A 19,780-nucleotide genomic window follows, 5' to 3' on the forward strand; every position below is an offset into this window, starting at 1 on the left:
TTTAAACTAATCCATCATTTTGCAATTAAATATACTGTTAAAATAAATATATATATATATATATATATATATAATATATATATATATATAAATAAATAAATGTATATTTATATATATATTTATTTTTTTAAAGTATATTTAATTGCACAATGATGGATTCGTTTAAATTAAATTATTGAACAACTAAACTGATTTTATTTCAACGAAAATGTGTTTTATTAATTAAATATTAATTAGTACAGGAAGCTCCAGTAAGCCGTTAATTCATATTCCCGGTAATAGAGCATTCTGTACTAATCATCACTTAACTTTAATTAAAACATCAAATGTTTCTTCTAATTATGTTATGACAATAGCATTATTAGAAGAAACATTTAGAATTATATGTGCGCTCAGCTGATTGGCTGATCGGCTGAGCGCACATATAATTAGCGGGTCCGCAGCACAGTGACTTCATTGTGCTGCGGACCAGCGAAAAGGACACATCGGGGTGAGTATAGAGCTCTCCCCACCCCCTCCCCAGCACTGCACCCCTCCCAGCAAGGAAGGGGGGTCACTTAACCCCTTCCTTGCTGGGATGGGTGCAGTCTGACATCAGTCTGGCCCCCAAGGGGTTAAGGGGGATGCAATACATCCTCCCTTAACCCCTTGGGGGCCAGACTGTAAACAGCGATCTGTAAAGATGCTGCATACTGTAAGGAGCACAACACCGCTCACAATGATGGGTGTTGTGCTCCTGTTTGTGTGTTTTTTGTGTGTTTCTCCCTTTTTGTTTTTCAGATATCGGTATCCTGGGGATTACGTCGGATTCCGTGGACTACGTGGGTGACCAGCGGTTGTTTGTTGTTTTTTTTTTTTTATAAAATGGTCAATGAGGGGTGTGGGGGTGTTTTTATTTGAATAAAAAAAAAATTTAACTTGTGTCTTGTCTTTATTTCTTTACTTTATAGACTTAGTAGTGGAAGCCGTCTAATAGACGGAATCCATTACTAAGTTGGGGCCTAGTGTTAGCCGGTATAAAATGGCTAACACTAACCCCCCATTATTACCCCAGTACCCAATGCCACCAGGGGTACTGGGAAGAGCCGGGTGCCAGTGGTCCCGGAGCGTCAAAATTGGCGCTCCTGGACCGGGCGGCAGCAGGCTGGTAAGATTTAGGCTGGGGAGGGCCTAAACCAATGGCTCTTCCCACCCTGGTGTTACCAGGCTGCTGTCGTTTGGTTTTTAACCCGGCTGGTTATAAAAATAGGGGGGACCCTATGCGTTTTTTTTTTAAATAAATAAATAATAATAAAAAAAACGCATAGGGTCCCCCCTATTTTTATAACCAGCCGGGTTAAAAACCAAACGACAGCAGCCTGGTAACACCAGGGTGGGAAGAGCCATTGTTTTAGGCCCTCCCCAGCCTAAATCTTACCAGCCTAATAATGGGGGGTTAGTGTTAGCCATTTTATACCGGCTAACACTAGGCCCCAACTTAGTAATGGATTCCGTCTATTAGACGGCTTCCACTACTAAGTCTATAAAGTAAAGAAATAAAGACAAGACACAAGTTAAATTTTTTTTTTATTCAAATAAAAACACCCCCACACCCCTCATTGACCATTTTATTAAAAAAAAACAACAAACAACCGCTGGTCATCGACGTAGTCCACGGAATCCGACGTAATCCCCAGGATACCGATATGTGAAAAACAAAAAGAGAGAAACACACAAAAAACACACAAACAGGAGCACAACACCCATCATTGTGAGCGGTGTTGTGCTCCTTACAGTATGCAGCATCTTTACAGATCGCTGCTTACAGCCTGGCCCCCAAGGGGTTAAGGGAGGATGTATTGCATCCCCCTTAACCCCTTGGGGGCCAGACTGATGTCAGACTGCACCCATCCCAGCAAGGAAGGGGTTAAGTGACCCCCCCTTCCTTGCTGGGAGGGGTGCAGTGCTGGGGAGGGGGTGGGGAGAGCTTTATACTCACCCCGATGTGTCCTCTTCGTTGGTCCGCAGCACAATGAAGTCACTGTGCTGCGGACCCGCTAATTATATGTGCGCTCAGCCGATCAGCCAATCAGCTGAGCGCACATATAATTCTAAATGTTTCTTCTAATAATGCTATTGTGATAACATAATTAGAAGAAACATTTGATGTTTTAATTAAAGTAAAGTGATGATTAGTACAGAAAGCTCTATTGCCGGCAATATGAATTAACGGCTTACTGGAGCTTCCTGTACTAATTAATATTTAATTAATAAAACACATTTTCGTTGAAATAAAATCAGTTTCGTTGTTCAATAATTTAATTCTAACGAATCCATCATTGTGCAGTTAAATATACTGTCAAAAAATATATATATATATATATATATAAATATACATTTATTTTTATATATATATATATATATTTATTTATTTTAACAGTATATTTAATTGCACAATGATGGATTTGTTAGAATTAAATTATTGAACAATGAAAGGGACTTTATTACAAAGAAAATGTGTTTTATTAATTTAATATATTAACTATTAGAGGCATCGGCATTCGGCATCATTGCCGGCTATTTTTGAAGTACTCCGTACGGACCGCCTGTCAATCCACGGCCGCATTTCCAGCCGCAAACAATGGTCTTGTTCATTTTTTACGGGTCCGTTTACGATAGGGCCGTAGATTCATACATAGTGTGCACTGTGCAGCCGTAAATATCCTATACTTTCCAGCGTACGCATGAACCACCAAAAATACCGCCGCACAATTACAGCCGCAAATACAGCCGCACAGTTACATAGTCTGAACCTAGCCGAAATGTGTAGCAGAGCTCATCCTGTTAAGCAACAATTGTGATAACTCTGCGATGCAGAAAATTTCCCTGCATCCTATGTAACCTTATGATATCGGCTATGTTCACACAACGTCAAAAATATTGAAAAGGCAGACGATTTTCATATTTAACCCCTTCAAGACCAAGCCTATTTGCACCTAAAAGACCAGGCTCATTTTTCAAAATCTGACCTATCTCACTTTATGCGCTTATAGCTCAGTGATGCTTTAACGTATGCTAGCGATTCTGAGATTGTTTTTTCGTCACATACGGCACTTTATATTAGTGGCAAAATTTGGTCACTACTTTGTGTGTTTTTTGTGAAAAACATCAAAATATCATGAAAAATTGAAAAAATTTGCATTTTATGAACTTTGAAATTCTCTGCTTCTAAAAAAAGAAAGTTGTATTACATAAATTAGTTACTAAGTCACATTACCAATATGTCCTCTTTATTCTGGCTTCATTTCATAAACATATTTTACTTTTTTAGGGTGTTATGGGGCTTAGAAATTTATCAGCAAATTACCACATTTTCGTGAAAGTTTCCAAAACTGATTTTTTTAGGGACCAGTTCTTATTTTAAGTTGATTTAGGAGATTTGTATACTGGAAACCACCATAAGTGACCCCATTTTGGAAACTAGACACCTTAAAGAATTAATGTAGGGGTATAATGAGCATTTTAACCCTACAGGGGCTGGAGGAAAGTTTTCACCATTAGGCCGTAAAAAAATGAAAAATTAAAATTTTCCAATAATATATACGTTTAGATTAAAGTTTCTCATTTTCAAAAGGAACATGAGAGAAAAAGCACCCCAAAATTTGTAACACGGGTTCTCTTGAGTACTACGGTACCCCATATGTGGGCGTAAACCACTGCATGGGCACACAGCGGGGCTCAGAAGGGAAGGAGCGCCAATTAGCTTTTCCATTGCAGATTTTGCTGAAGTTTCCGAGCGCCAGGTGCATTTGCAGAGCCCCTGTAGTGTCAGCAGAGAGAAAAAACCCCATAAGTCACCCCATTTTGGAAAGTACACCCCTCAAAGAATTCATCTTCGGGTAGGATGAGCAATTTGACCCCACAGGTGTTAGAGGAAAGTATTCAAAATTAGACAGTAAAAATGAAAAACTCAAATTTTTCCAATAATATGTTCGTTTAGTTTGAAATTTTTCAATTTCACGAGGAAAAAGAGAAAAAAAGTACCCCAAAATTTGTAACGCAGGTTCTCCTGAGTAAAAAGGTACCTCATATGTGAGCATAAACCACTGCATGGGCACACAGCAGGGCTCAGAAGGAAAGGAGCGCCAATTAGCTTTTTCAATGCAGTTTTTGCTGAAGAAGTTTCTGAGCACCAGGTGCGTTTGCAGTGCCCCTGTAGTGCCAGCGGAGTAAAATCTCGCCATAAGTCACCCCATTTTGGAAAGTGCACCCCTAAAAGAATTCATTTTGGGGTGTGGTGAGCATTTTCACCCCACAGGTATTAGAGGAAAGTATTCAAAAGTAGACAGTAAAAATGAAAAACTCGAATTTTTCCAATAATATGTTCCTTTAGTTTGAAATTTCTCAATTTCACGAGGAACAAGAGAAAAAAAGTACCCCAAAATTTGTAACGCAGGTTCTCCTGAGTAAAAAGGTACCTCATATGTCGGTATAAACCACTGTATGGGCACACATCAGGGCTCAGAAGGGAAGGAGCGCCAATTAGCTTTTTCAATGCAGATTTTGCTGAAGAAGTTTCTGAGCGTCAGGTGTGTTTGCAGAGCCCCTGTAGTGCCAGCGGAGTAAAATTTCGCCATAAGTCACCCCATTTTTGTAAAGTGCACCCCTCAAAGAATTCATCTTGGTGTGTGGTGAGCATTTTGACCCCACAGGTATTACAGGAAAGTATTCAAAAGAAGACAGTAAAAATGAAAAACTCGAATTTTTCCAATAATATGTTCCTTTAGTTTGAAATTTCTCAATTTCACGAGGAACAGGAGAGAAAATTCACCCCAAAATCTGTAACGCAGGTTCTCCTGAGTAGAACGGTACCCCATATGTGGGCATAAACCACTGTATGAGCACACAGCGGGGCTCAGAAGGGAAGGAGCGCCAATTAGCATTTTCTCTGCAGATTTTTCTGAAGAAGTTTCTGAGCGCCAGGTGCGTTTGCAGAGCCCCTGTAATGTCTACAGAATAGAATCCCCCCAAAAGTCACCCCATTTCGGAAAGTGCACCCCTCAAAGAATTCATCTTGGGGTAGGATGAGCATTTTGGCCCCACAGGTATTAGAGGAAAGTATTCAAAATTGGCCAGTAAAAATGAAAAACTTGAATTTTTCCAAAAATATGTTGGTTTAGTTTGAAATTTCTAAATTTCACAAGGAACAGGAGAAAAAATGTACCCCAAAATCTGTAACGCAGGTTCTCCTGAGTACAATGGTACCCCATATGTGGGCATAAGCCACTGTATGGGCACACAGCAGGGCTCAGAAGGGAAGGAGCGCCAATTTGCTGGAGCAAAACCGCAGCTAGTAACAGTTATTAGAATAGCGCAGTTACTATAAATACAATAAAAAAAATTAGATTACAGGTAATGTGGGGTGGTTACGGACAGTCTGGGGTGGTTCCGGGTAATCTGGGGTGGTTACGGGCAGTCTGGGGTGGTTACGGGTAATCTGGGGTGGTTACGGGCAGTCTGAGGTGGTTACGGGTAATCTGGGGTGGTTACGGATTATCTGGGGTGGATACGGTCAACATGGGGTGGTCACAGGCAACCTGCTGTGGTTACGACAACCTGGGGTGGTTACAGGCAACCAGGTGTGGTTAGAGGCAACCTGGGGTGGTTAGAGGCAACCTGGGGTGGTTACGGGCAACGTGGGGTGAATACGGACAACCTGCTGTGGTTACAGACAATCTGGTATGGTTACAGGCAACCTGCTGTGGTTACTGACAATCTGGGGTGGTTGCGGACAATCTGGGGTGGTTGTGGACAATCTGGGGTGGTTACGGACAATCTGGGGTGGTTGCGGACAATCTGGGGTGGTTACGGACAATCTGGGGTGGTTACGGACAATCTGGGGTGGTTACGGGCAACCTGCTGTGGTTACGGATAAACTGAAGTGCTAATAGGTAATCAGAGGTGGGTACCTGTAATCTGGCGTGGTTACGGGCAATCTGGAGGGGGTCACTGGCAATTTGGGGTGGTTAGAGGCAAGGTGCAGTGTTCAGAGGCAAGGTGCGGTGGTCAGATGCAAGGTGCGGTGGTCATAGGCGACGTGCGGTGGTCAAAGGCGACGTGCTGTGGTCAGAGGCGACGTGCGGTGGTCATAGGCAACCTGGGGTGGTTGCGTGCAATCTGGGGGGTTACATGTAATCTGGCATGATTACGGGCAACCTGGGGTGGTTACGGGCAACCTGGGGGGGTTACAGACAATCTCGAATTGTTACTGATAGAGTGAAGTGCTTATAGCTAATCTGGGGTGGTTACATGTAATCTGGGGTGGTTACAGGCAATCTGGGGTGATTACGGACAATCTGGAGGGGGTCACTGGCAACGTGCGGTGGTTACTGGCAACGTGCGGTGGTTACGGGCAACGTGCGGTGGTTACGGGCAACGTGCGATGGTTATGGGCAACGTGCGGTGGTTACGGGTAATCTGGGGGGTTACGTGCAATCTGACGTGATTACGGACAACCTGGGGTGGTTATGGGCAACGTGCGGTGGTTACGGGCAACCTGCGGTGGTTACGGGTAATCTGGGGGGGGGGGTTAGGGGTAATTTGGGAGTAAACTGCAATTATTACTATAATAAAAAGTGTGTGTTTTATTTTTTTGTATGTTTGTCACTTTTTGTACTTTATACATTCATGTTCACTGTATTACTATGATTACTGTGATATTTTCTATCACAGTAATCATAGTTCAGTGACAGAGACCAAATTGGTCTCTGTCACTTTAAATTTTCAGAGCTTGGCTGGTTGTGGAGCGCATGCGCACTTCATAACCAGCCAGGACACGGAAGAGGAAGGAGCTCCGTGGATCCGGTGAGTGTATGGGGAAGGGGGGGTGACTGGGGGACGGGGGTGACAGGGGGGGTGGGGGGGGACTTGGGGGGTGGGGGGACATCACTTTTTATCCCCTGTCACCAATCATTCATGGTGACAGGGTATAAAAAATGCCGGCGGCACATGGCACAAGCGATCAGTGGTATATAGTATATACCGCTGATCGCTTGTACCGGGACCCCACAGGGGGGGTCCCGATGACTGCCCCATGCTCTCCGCTACCTCCGGTGGCGGAGAGCATGGGGCTTTCATTCATTTTTCTTTTTTGATCACTGTAAACAGACATTAGTCTGTTCACAGTGATCGCGGCGGCCATCTTGGATCCAATGGCCGCCGCGGGAGGGGGGGTTAGTGACTGGGGCACTAGCGGGCTGATCTGGGGTCTGATTTTTACTTATTTCATCTCCCCCCACCGTGGATTCACGGTGGGGGGAGATGAAATACAGCGGCGGCACCGGCCCATTAGTGACCGCCGTTTCGGCGGTCACTAAGGGGTTAATGGGGGTCAGCTGCGGAATCGCAGCTGATCCTCATTATCTCCGGTGCTGTACACAGATGAGAGCGGGATCGCTGTCCCTGCAGTGATCCCGTTCTCATCACAAAGCCCCTGTCAGTCAGGAACGTATATGTACATTCCTACTGCACGGGGCATGTGCAATAGGAACGTATATATACAGATGGCTGACGTGAAGGGGTTAAAAAAAAACTCTGTTTTTGCCGAGATTTAACTGACTGCAATGGCAATGCATTAAAGTCAATTGGAAGACAGACGTCCAATGCACACAATGTATTGAATAACGGACGTTTTTGCAGCGGGAGTAAAAATAATGAACATAATAATTATTTTCGGACGTCTTTTGCAAACAGCGGACGTTTTTATTAGTTGTTCACGCTCAGTTTTTCTTTTTTCACCGTTCTTTCTTCGTTTTTACTATTTAATTCAATGGACTTTTCAATTAAGCCGCATCCAAAGGCCAATCAGTAACTCCAAATTAGAATAATGTACAAACACCAGTCATTGCACTAAGGGGAGGCCAGGCTGCTAAATGACGTCCGTTATTTCAGGCTCAAAATAACTGACATCATTTTAAACTGAGCTGAATAAACGTTGTGTGAACATAGCCATCATGTGACTTCTGCTACATCTATAAGTAGGACACCTTGTTTTACCTTGTAAATTACCTTATTTACTGTAATGCATCTAACAAGGTAAATCCTGGTAGTTGGACAGTTCTAGAAGTGGATGGACAAATATAACCATGTCATTTATTTTAATGCTCAGAAGATAGAAATTTATTGATGCAGTTTTTTAAAACATTTTACAGAATGATTCCAAGGCCCGATCCTACAGGGTCCCATCAACATTCCAAAGAAGATGATTGTATACTAAAAGCTAAATCATAGGTAATAGATTACAGAGAAAATTTACACTGATTCCATAACAGCACACAGATAACATACTACTAAAGAGGTAAAATATTCAAAATGACATCATTGACCACAAAATCCAGTCTTCTAGGAATGTTATCTGTAAAAAAAGAAAGATGCAGATTAATATTTCAGATACTGCTTTATGAATACTGCCCAACCAGCATGTCATAGAGCCATGTATAACAGGAGGAGCAATGATATATATGACCTGGGACATAGATGGGGAGGGAGAAGCTACTACAGGTCCTTTGCTCCTCTCTACCATCCACTCCTGATGCTGCTCTTAAAAGGACTTCTATGAATGCACATGGCTGTTCTGTAAGTGTCCATTTACACAGATCTGACAGATTATCTGCCAAAGATTTGAAGCCAAAGCCAGGAATGGATTTGAAAAGAAAAGAAATCTCAGGCTTTTCTATATCGGTTTCTGGCTTTGACTTCAAATCTTTGTCAGATAATCTTTCTGTGTAGAAACAGCATCACAACATGGGTTGTGTCTAGTATAGCAGCTATTAAAAAATGCATACACAACAATTACCTTGGAAATGTCTAATATTTTTTGGAGGGGGTGGGTGAAATAAACAATGTCCACTTATGGCTCTCGCACTGGTGCCCGCATTCTGCCCCTTAAATCCCCAGTGTGCTGCTGCTTCCTGGTCTTGAGACGTGTTGTAGCGGTGTCCCGCCTCTGTCACTGAATGGCTAAGTGGGCCTGCTATGTCACACCTCAAGACAGGAAGTGGCTGCACATCAGGGACTTGAGAAACGGAATGCGGGTGCCAGTGCAGGAGCCAGGGAGGTAAGTAGACTTTATTTCTTTCACCCACCCTGTCCCTGAGCATTACAAAAAAAAGAAGTCCTTGCTGGAATACCCTTTTAACTTGGACCTATATGTTAAAAGTGGTTGTCTGGAGAACTATTTCTTAGAGCTTAGGGCTTACAGTGGGAGGGAAAAAAAAAATATATAGAATCTTCCGCCGATCTTTTTTTGTGTGTCACAACTGCAACTAGTAATTGGCTGAGCTGGGCCACTATTATCTGAATGGAACGGGCATGGAATTGAGAGCAGGCGAGTATGTGTTTTATTTTTGAATTTATATATAACATTAAATAATATCCCACCCTGGGCATGACAATAGGAATGGAGCTGCGGGAGGGTCTCCCCACAGGTGATAGCAGCAGTCTGCAGCAATCGGTCCTATTACACGGAACAACGACAACCATCGTTATTGTTGAAGATTTTTCCAACATGTTGACAGACAATCAGCCAACATCGTGCATGTCGGCTGATTGTTGCCCTTTGACAGTAGCTATTACACCAAGAGATCAAACAGTCAAATACGGCCGATAATGGCTTGGTTTAATAAGGCCTTGCTGGGTTTTTGTGTGGTATTACAGCTCTGATCTATTTATTTCAATGGAATTGAGCTGCAAAACCATACCCAAACTGACAAGAGTGCTGTTGTTCCTGGAAGAATGCAGCCATATTTTTGTTTTTGTTTTTTAAAATCCTGCATAACCCCTTTAATTTTCCCACAAGGGCCAGTATCTAACTTTATTAGACTTCTGGATGATAAATCGCCTTAGTTATGCTGTATATTATGCTACTAAAGCATCTAATAAAAGCTTGGGGACAGGGCCTTTTAGATTGTTCATATTTGTTGTTACCCACCAAGCTTTTCCAACCAGTCAAATGTATTTACTGTCTGACACCTTCTAGTATTTATTATATATTGCTGCTCACAAAATAGATAAAACTACATCTCACCTTTGGTTTAGTCTTTATGATGTCTCCATTAATAGAGTCACAGTAATCAAGGTGACAGCCAATGTTAGCAATGCCTGGAATGGACTGAATATGATGACAGCAGCGTTTGGATCTTGATAACTAGAAGTAGTAGATGAAGTTTTGGTGCTGGAAGTGGTAGCGGGGGTGGTGCTGGAGGTATTGGTGGAAGTGGTGCTGGAGGTATTGGTGAGAGTGGTGCTGGGAGCAGAGGTGGTGACAGAGGCTCTGGCATCAAATGATCTGGTCTGTACATTGACATTATTTAGCACAAATTCAAGCATGTATCCATTGCCTACAATAAAATGGGACAATATAACATTATTACTTTTTTTCTGTCAAATTTTGCTAATATTGCCCCCTCAAAAAATAAAATGAAAAGTCTGAAAACACTTTATAAGCATGTCAGTGCCAAAGGAGCACATCATCAGAGCCCCATTGTTCTAATGGTCAGTGAAGATCTAAGGGCCATATTAGACGGCACATATGGTAAATTAGACCTAGACCAGACTGCCTAAATAAATCAGGCCACAGAGTGTCTAAATCAAAGAAGAGCAAAAAAAAAAAAAGCGCAAAATACCCATCAACACACCCCACTACAATTTTAATGTTATGGAGTTCATGCTGATCGGGTCAACTAGCTTCTCGACAGGACAGGTACACTTTAACTCCTTGCCGCAAAGGGTTAAGCAAGTAGTTCCTGCAACATGACATTCCCGGAATGTCATGCTTTCCCCTTTCCCTGCATCCCCCCGCTGTCTCTAGCGGCAATCGGGTAGCAGGAGGAAGCTGTCTCACGCAGCATTTAAGCCCATAGGCGCCGCGGTCTATTGGACCGCAGCGTCCATGGGATATTCGGAGGGAGATCTGCTCCCTCTGACCCCTCTTCAACCCCCCCCCCGAAGCCACGCGAGCGAACACACAGCTTCCGGGGGTTACCATAGCAACTCAGATGCTGCTTAATGCGTCTGGGCTGCTGTGGTATATACCGATCAGGCCCCTGCACTGCAGGCAGGGGTCTGATTGTGGGAATAAGCTGTCAGTGTGCTGACAGCTCATTCATTCTATAATACATTACAGTACTTATCATGTGTCTTAATGTATTATATACACCTGCAGAAGTTAAAGTGGAAAAAAAACACACAAATACATACATAAATAAATTAAATAAATAAATATACACATTCCCCATCCCCCTTTATAAATGATCCCCATATAAATGAATAAATAAAATACACATATTTGGTTTTGCTGTGTCCGTAATGACCCCGTCTATTAACCCATTACATAAATTATCCCGTCCAATTAATGCCATAAAAAAAAAAATTAGCCAAAATTACATTTTTATCTTAATTCTGCCCCCTAAAAAAATAGAAAAAAGTTATCAAAATGTCACATGTACCCAAAAGGTACATGTCAGCTTATGCCGCAAAAAAAAAAAAAAAAACCTTACATAACTCCATTGGCGAACAAATAAAAATATTGCTGCTCTTACAATATGCAAGACAGTAGTTATATTATAAATGACATAAACTATAACAAAAGTTATATAACATTAATATCACTGTAATCGTACCGACCTGACGAATAACAGTAACATGTCATGTGTACCGTATAGCAAACAGCGTACAACAAAAGTGTGAAAAACAGCTGCTAAATTGTGTTTTTTATTTATACCACCTCATAAAAAATTAAATAAAAATGATCAGGGTGTCACGTCTCCCAGAATGGTACAGATGGAAACATCAACTTGTCTTACACAAATATTTTGGCACCGCAAGGCCTCTGTGACATGGTATAATGGCTAAAAAAAACTGAAATAAAAAAAGTCCCCAAAATTCCCCAGGTCTCTGTCATTTCTGAGGCCTGTGGTTGAATCAGGTGACGCACTGCGGCCACATATGGGGGATTTCTAGAAACATTGGAATAAGCGGGATAAAGTTCCATTTCTCAGTTAGCATTTGCTGTGTTAGAGGAAAAAAATGGATTAAAATGGAATATCTGCCCAAAAAAAAATGAAAATTTGTAATTTCTACAAAACACCTAAAGGGTTAATAAACTTATGAAATGTTACTTTGAATGCTTTGAGGGGTGCAGTTTTTACAGTGGAGGGATTTAAGGGAGTAACTAACATACAGGTCCCAGAAATCCACTTCAGAACTGAACTGGTCCCTAATAAAATGAGAATTTGAAAATTTCTTGAAAATTTGAAAAATCGCTGCAAAATTTTGAAGCCTTCTACCATCCTAACAAGTAAAAGGACGTTCACCAAATGACGTCACCATTAAGTAGACATGTTGTAGATGTTGCAGTAATAACTAGTTTATGTGGCATCACTATCTTTCTTACAACAAGATAATTTTGAATATAACGAAATGTGAATTTTTTCAAGTTTTTGCGCAAATGTTGTGTTTTTTACAAAAGTAATCAACCAAGTGTATCAACCAAAGGAATATGTCACAAAAAAAACTGTCTCAGAATAACCACAATAATTAAAAGCACCGCAGAGTTATCACTACGTATCACTACTAAGAGAGACAGGTCAGATTAAAAAAATAGGCCCTGGGCATTAAGGCCAAAACAGGCTGCGGAGGCAAGGGGTTAAAGGGGTTTCCCACATGAAAAAATCTTTAGAACCTGCTCTAATCCACCAAGATAAAATGTCATAAAGTGACTTAGTTTGTACCTGGCAGCTCAAGAACAAGGTCGGTGTAGTTAGCCCAACAGCTGTCAAATGAGATGGTCACATTTCCACCTAGTCCATCGTTCTCTATGGTGCCATTAGAGTATTTCAGGGTGGCTGTCAGTGTCATCGCACTTGCACTTACAGAGACACAGTTCCCCTAGAAATGAAAGCGAAAGAGTACATTGAAATCAGCAATATATAAAACAAATCATACACATTATCCACACATGTATGCCATATATGTAGGAGATTGGTGCCATCTAAACATACTGCTTTCCATAACAAGTGGTTGTTTGAAAAGAGAAAAGATGTCTGCTTTCTTTCAGAAACAGCACCAAACCTCTCAACACCATCTTGTGGCTATATTATGTAGTAATATTTCTTTCTTGCTGCTTTATACCTCTTTGAGGGAAACAGTTTTTCTTGGAAAACACAAAACTTTTTATTCCTTTTAATAAAGATCACAGATAGAAGCCCTTTATGCTGCGTTTACATGGAACGATTATCGTGCGAATTCGAATGATATTCGTATGTGTAAACGATGCGAACGATCAAACGACGAGCGAGAAATCGTTCATTTTGATCTTTCAACAACTTCTCAAATCGTCGTTGATCGTTCGCAAAAAATTCGCAGATCGTTCTGTGTGAACAGTCGTTCGCCCATTTTAACCAATGTGTGAGATAGGCTTAAGCGATCGCAAAACGAATTTTCTGTACGATATAGCATACCGTCTAAACGCTGATCGTTATGAAAAAAAATCGTTACTCCGACATCGTTAATCGTAAGATCGGGCAAATTATGGTTCCTTGTAAACGTAGCATAACAGGGCCAGTGATAGCCAACAAACAAAAAATCTCTCGTTTGTCAGCTGATGCAGCTTATAAACTCATTGTTAGTTGCCAACACATGTTCATGTAAATGGGATTGTGGATGAAGTTAATAGGTCACACAAATGATCTAGGATGCATGCAGCCCGGACACACAATTGGTAGAACATTGTACATGTGATATCAAACTCTTCAAAGATGAAAGCAGCAGCACTCACCAACTTCAGAAAATGGATGTGTTTATTCGGACATAAGCAGAATCAAATGGGGCGTTCCACAGAATGAGCTCATGATCAATGATGTCCGAATAAACACATCCATTTTCTGAAATTGGTGAGTGCCGCTACTCTCATCTTTGAAAAGTTTGATATTATCTGCTTGCTGTAAGCTGAGCACCCCTTTCAGCTTTGCCTCCAGAGTGTGTGTGAAGGATGCATACGTGTTACAGACATATCTAGTAGTGCCCATGTTTTTTGCTTTTTGGTAACAATTGAATGGGTTATGCAAGCGAGTGCCTATCGTCAATCATTATTATGGTAGTGCTACAAGGCATATACCATTGTTCTGATGCTCATTTTCATAGAATGAAAGGTGAAATCTGAACAGTTGTTATCAGTAAGGCTTTTAGTATATATTAGATAGTAAACATCAATAATCTAACGTGTGTGTGATTCTTCTTTTTCCCAATATCTGCAGTTAGGGGAAAGAGCCGTAAGAAAACCACCAAACATATTGAATATGTTCTATATTACCGTATTTTACGGAGTCGTATGGTCACCCCATCCGACCCCGTAAAATACGGTAATATAGAACATATTCAATATGTTTGCTGGTTTTCTTACTGCTCTTCCCCCTAACTGCGGTGGAGGAGCTCAAATATGGCCACATCCCCATATGGGGCAACCACTATAAAAACAAACAAACAGGTAACTCATCTGGGGCCCGTTGCCGGCATTGGCTCGCCTCCCGTACCTACCGTTCACGGTGCAGGCAGTGTGACATAAACTGCCTGAAACGGAGATCCCCAAACCTCTCCCGGGCAGCCGAGCGTCTCATCGGAGAGGCTCGGAGACGCTCGGCTGCTGGAAGACCTTCGGGAGAATGAGAGAGGTGCCGAAAGTTCCCAAAACCTCTTTCATTCTCCCGAAGCTCTCCCAGCAGCCGAGCATCTCCGAGGCTCTCCGATGAGACGCTCCTCTGCCCGGGAGAGGTCGGGGGATCTCCGGCTCAGGCAGTGTATGTCACACTGCCTGCACCGGGAACGGTACGGGAGCCGCGCCGATGCCGGGAAGGGGCTCCAGGTGAGTTAAATCAATTAAGTCAGGGGTTGTCTTGTACGCCCAGTCGCCTTATATGGCGGAAAATACAGTCTCAGATGAGAGGTCATTTTTAGAAGGGACTGTAAGTGGACTTTTCCCCCTCTTGCCATTAATGATGCCCGCTTGGATGAGTATGCATGCTTATAGTTAAATTGTGTGAAACAGATAGAAAAGCATTTGTATTTGTGCGTATAATGCATGAATATCTGCACAGTACTTACATCAGAATCTGCTGCCATTACAGATGGCTGCTGGGAAAGCCTTTCTCCGGGAAGTCCAGCCACAGGTTCCCTGACCACTTTGAGTGCAGATACAGTAGCTAGATAACTTCCAGTAGATGGCTGGGTCCTGTTTACATCAGAAACTGCCACCTGGAAGACATCATATAACTTATGTCATTGTGTCTTGTGGTACTTTTAAAGTAGTATGGTAGTATGGTACTTAATTTATTCAATCTTTACAGCAAACATTTCTGGAACAGCTTTGTACACTTTTCTTCAATTCAGATATTTACTCTAGGGAAGCAGCTAAGAAGGGGGCTCCTTTAGCCCTTCAGGGATCCTTGCATATTATATTGTAAAGCTTCCATGGTTGTACATTAAAAAATTGTGTTTATGGCAATTTCTATACACTTCTGTAGATATTGCCACCTGTATGGAACGTTCTGATAACAGAATAGGAGCAGGGAGTAAGTACCTGACTCCAGGCAGAATCACTAGGAGATGGGACTGGTTCAGAAACAGACAGCGATGACACAGTGACGTTCAACTGAGAGCTGAGACTTCCATTAATGGCGGCAGATGCCAGGTTTTGGCTTATAGTCTGGAAATCCGTAAATGTCAGGGTGTCTAAATAAGAAAAACCAAAAAAAATTACTAGAAAACTGCAATATACATCAGGAACAGAAAGACGTAGAGTATGAGAAAAGGCTTTTATGACAAAATTCATACAGGAGTTTCTAGAATGATATGAACTCTTATGGGGGAGATTTATCAAACTGGTGTAGAACTGGCTCAGTTGCCCCTAGCAACCAATAAGATTCCACCTTTCATTTTACCAAAGAGTCTGTGAGGAATGAAAGGTGGAATCTGATTGGTTGCTAGGGGCAACTGAGACAATGTTACTTTACACCAGTTCGATAAATCTCATCCTATATATATAAAGAAGACAAAATAACATGAACTCCTGATGGTATTGGACAGAGAAAGAGGTAATAGGTGGGTATTAAAATCTTTTAATCTCTGTTAAAAGGACAGAGAAAGGGGTTCATGCCTGTATCATTGGTTGTCTATGACAGGGCTTCTCAAACTTTTTCTACTCAAGCCTCACCCAACAGACCGAGTTGATGCTTGGCCTCACCAGACAGATCAAGGGGATGCCTAGGCCTCACAATCAGTGATGGAAGTTCATTTAGAATATTGCACCGTCTGCCTTTTAGTCTATTGAAGTGGAAGGGTTAAAAATGGACATTCCCCCTATCCTATGGAGATTGTGTGAGGTCAGTACCCCCGCGGATCTCAGTATCTAGCCCCAACTTCTGTGTAATGAATAGAGCTGTGGATATGGCACATTTTTCATTAATTTTCTTTTCCTGGAATACCCCTTCAATCTATCTAATTCTATAAGCATCCCAGGAAATCATCCATTCTTTCCAAAAGTTATTGATCGCATCGGTTTGACTCCACAGAGCTGCAAGGGAGTGCACAGCAGTGGGCTCCACTACCTAGTCGGCAGGGACATCGGACTCATTTGCTCTATAAACTCTGACGGAGCAAACAAGTGAGATTTGATTGACAGTTGTAGATTGAAGCACTCTGCTGCACCCTCCCCCGCCCTATAAGTGCGACCTGGTGCAATCAGTAACTTTTGAGATGCCTGATGTCAAAAGTTATTGGAAATGTCAGTAACACTTTAACCTTAGGCACAGAATAATTATAAATTATAAAATAATTATAACCAGTATTGTAATTGCTACTAATTGGCGCACATGCAGTCTCAAAAATTTTCTGACATTGAATACATTTTGTTTACTTAGCGATAAATATATAATAAGTCATTCTTTGTTATGACCATGTGGTGGATTGAACAGTGTTTCCAAAACTCTTCGACTTACCTGTTGTATTAGAAGAAGTGGAGTTGGATGTTTCTTGGACAGGTGGATCGGAGATTTCCACTTGTACAGATAGTCCTCCTGCAGCTCTCTTTCGGCGTCTGGAACCTTCCCTAATTATCTTTGTAATACGAATTTTGCTTGCTGGGACCTTCAAGAAAGCCGCAAGGTTCTTGACAAGATTTTCCCCATAAAACTGATCCTCGGTCATTGCCGGCATTTTAAACGAGACAACAATCAGAGGAGATGTGCGGATTTCAATTGGAGTAGATCCTCTGACCAGGACGTACAGCATGTTATAGTCCTTGTCAAAGTAGTTTTCTCCAGAAACCAATGAGCTGAGCTGAGGCATGTATTGTCCTATCAGAGGAAGTGACAACAGTTATATAATCAGTATTTGTAATGAGAGAGTTCGTAGAGCTGTATCTGACCAGCAAGAACAGAGGTAATTTCTTGAGTAAGTAGGATAAACCAGGAATGTCTATTGTAATTCTGGATGTAATGGCAGTGACCAAAGTTCAGGACTTGTCACTCAGAGAAGACACCTAAGCCAGGTCTCTGCTGCTTTAAACGATGGACAAATAGATGTTTCCTCAGTCTGATGTCATGACTGGGGTTGACTATGAATGCATTTATTTTCAGTGGGAGAAAGCTGCAGAACTACAATCTTTACCTTTTATTAGACTATTTAAAATATTAGCAGCTGTATGAAAATGCAAACAATTAGGTCTCACCTATCCCACCACCAAAACCAGGGACACTCGCCAGGAATGCATAGGTTAAAGGTGAAGGAGTAAACCAACAGGGGTCTAGGAGCCTGTTCTTTACCCTAATGCATCCTAGATAAACACCCTGAAGCTAAGTGGGGTGATTGCTCTAAGAACAGTGGTCCCACTCTGGAGCCAACGCCTATAGAGCCCTATATACCCTTATCATAAGGTGAGCGTTAACTGGTTAGGTCAACTGAGGCCTTACCTTACTGCATAACCAACTCACCAAAACCAGCCATGTCCATGTTCCTATTTTACCTTAGACTGAACTGATCCTGCAGGGATGCTTTACCTTCACAATGGGGTCACTCTCTATCTTCAGATAGTGTGTCAGTCTATGAATACCTTAACGCAGGAATTGGGCACTGGCATCCCCGCAACGGCACCGGTCTATTGATGGAAAAATCTTAAAGCAATGCACCTAATTGTACATTCACTTTAAGGAGTGATTCATCACATGTGGCTACACTTTGGAGACACTTAAAGCCATGATAGTCATGATTAATCATCTTGGGCTCTTAAATGCGTTGTTGTTACACTTGAATATCCATGTTTTTTAATCTGATATTTTTTTTTTATACATTTTCTTAATTTTTAATGCAACAGTTGGAGCTTGATTCACATTTTCACAAGTTACATGTCTATTGGACGGGAATCGACCAGTGTTCACTGTGCTCTACTGGGAACTTACCCTCTTTACTCCAGCAGTGGGTGGGCTGACAAACTGTTCATGCAGGTTTTATACTTAAAGTGACTCTGTACCCACAATCTGACCCCCCCAAAACACTTGTACCTTCGGATAGCTGCTTTTAATCCAAGATCTGTCCTGGGGTCCGTTCGGCAGGGGATGCAGTTATTGTTTTAAAAACGACTTTTAAGCTTGCAGCGCTGTGTCTAACGGCCGGGGCTTACATTAGTATATGCATTAGGCTGGCACCACCTCTCTGTCCTTCTTCCCCACCCTCCTCATTATTAGGAATGCTCCAGGCAGATTGCCTCCTATTCCCCAGCTTTGTGCATAATGAACATGAGCTGGATTGTTAAGACACCTGTGCAAAGCTAAAACAGCAGTAAATGTTCCTGGATCATTCCTAATCCTGAGGAGGGTGGGGAGGAAGGGAGGAGAGGTGGTGCATGCCTAATGCATATACAAATGTAAGCCCCGGCCGTTAGACACAGCGCTGTAGGATTAAAAATTGTTTTTAGGACAATAACTGCATCACCTGCCGAACGGACCCCAGGACAGGTCTTGGATTAAAAGCAGCTATCCAAAGGTACAAGTGGTTTGGGGGGACAGATTGTGGGTACAGAGTCGCTTTAAAGGAGCATACCAACATGTGCAGTCCCTTGATAGAAGTGATCTCCTCAACCCAAGAACAGATACAGAAACTACCAGTGTGTCACATATCATTGCTACCTATGATACCCAGGCATCAAACATAGTGAACATTTTTAATCGTCACTGAGATATCTTAAAAGCGGATCCTAACTTTGTGGATATCATCCCAAGCAGACCGGTGATCGCATATTGTAAAGGACGCAGTCTGAGGGATAGATTATTGTACAGTCACTATGTGAGACAAAGGCCTGAAGATAGCTGGATGAACAGAAGAGTCATTGGCTTATGGGGGTGTAGGGGATGCAAAGCATATCTCTTCACTAAATGAGGGAAAAACACTAAAAGTGCTGCTACGGGCACTAAGTCAAAGATGCAGGACTATGCTAATTGTCAGACCTAAGGGGTAATATACCTATGTAAGTGTGGATGTCCACGTGAATATGTGTGGAAAACTATTAGGGAGTTTAGGAGGTGTCTGTAAGCACTTGGGTAATGTGAAACATAGGAAGGATACTCCAGTGGCAACACACATGTGGGAATGGAGGAGACCAGAGTGCTTCTCTGTCTTGGAAGTTGTGTACCACTCACCATGGAAAGGGGACTGGTCTTTATGTAATGTGGAACTGCTAGCCATCCCACTAGTTTTT

The 19,780-nt window shown here is 42.0% G+C and overlaps 1 protein-coding gene across 1 annotated transcript in view; it reads right to left on the reverse strand.

The window, feature by feature from the left end:
* Positions 1–8,148: 8,148 nt before the first annotated feature.
* Positions 8,149–19,780, reverse strand: part of LOC138783038 (fibrocystin-L-like) — a 218,263-nt gene continuing 206,631 nt past the window's right edge. The window contains exons 61-66 of the mRNA XM_069957185.1: positions 17,028–17,384; positions 15,611–15,762; positions 15,136–15,285; positions 12,768–12,924; positions 10,064–10,376; positions 8,149–8,392 (exon numbers count right to left, since the gene is read on the reverse strand). Coding sequence (XP_069813286.1) covers positions 10,078–10,376; positions 12,768–12,924; positions 15,136–15,285; positions 15,611–15,762; positions 17,028–17,384 — 1,115 coding nt within the window. The 3' untranslated portion in view covers positions 8,149–8,392; positions 10,064–10,077. The remainder of the gene's footprint in view (positions 8,393–10,063; positions 10,377–12,767; positions 12,925–15,135; positions 15,286–15,610; positions 15,763–17,027; positions 17,385–19,780) is intronic.

This window comes from Dendropsophus ebraccatus, chromosome 2 (assembly GCF_027789765.1).
Source record: "Dendropsophus ebraccatus isolate aDenEbr1 chromosome 2, aDenEbr1.pat, whole genome shotgun sequence".
Taxonomy (NCBI): domain Eukaryota; kingdom Metazoa; phylum Chordata; class Amphibia; order Anura; family Hylidae; genus Dendropsophus; species Dendropsophus ebraccatus.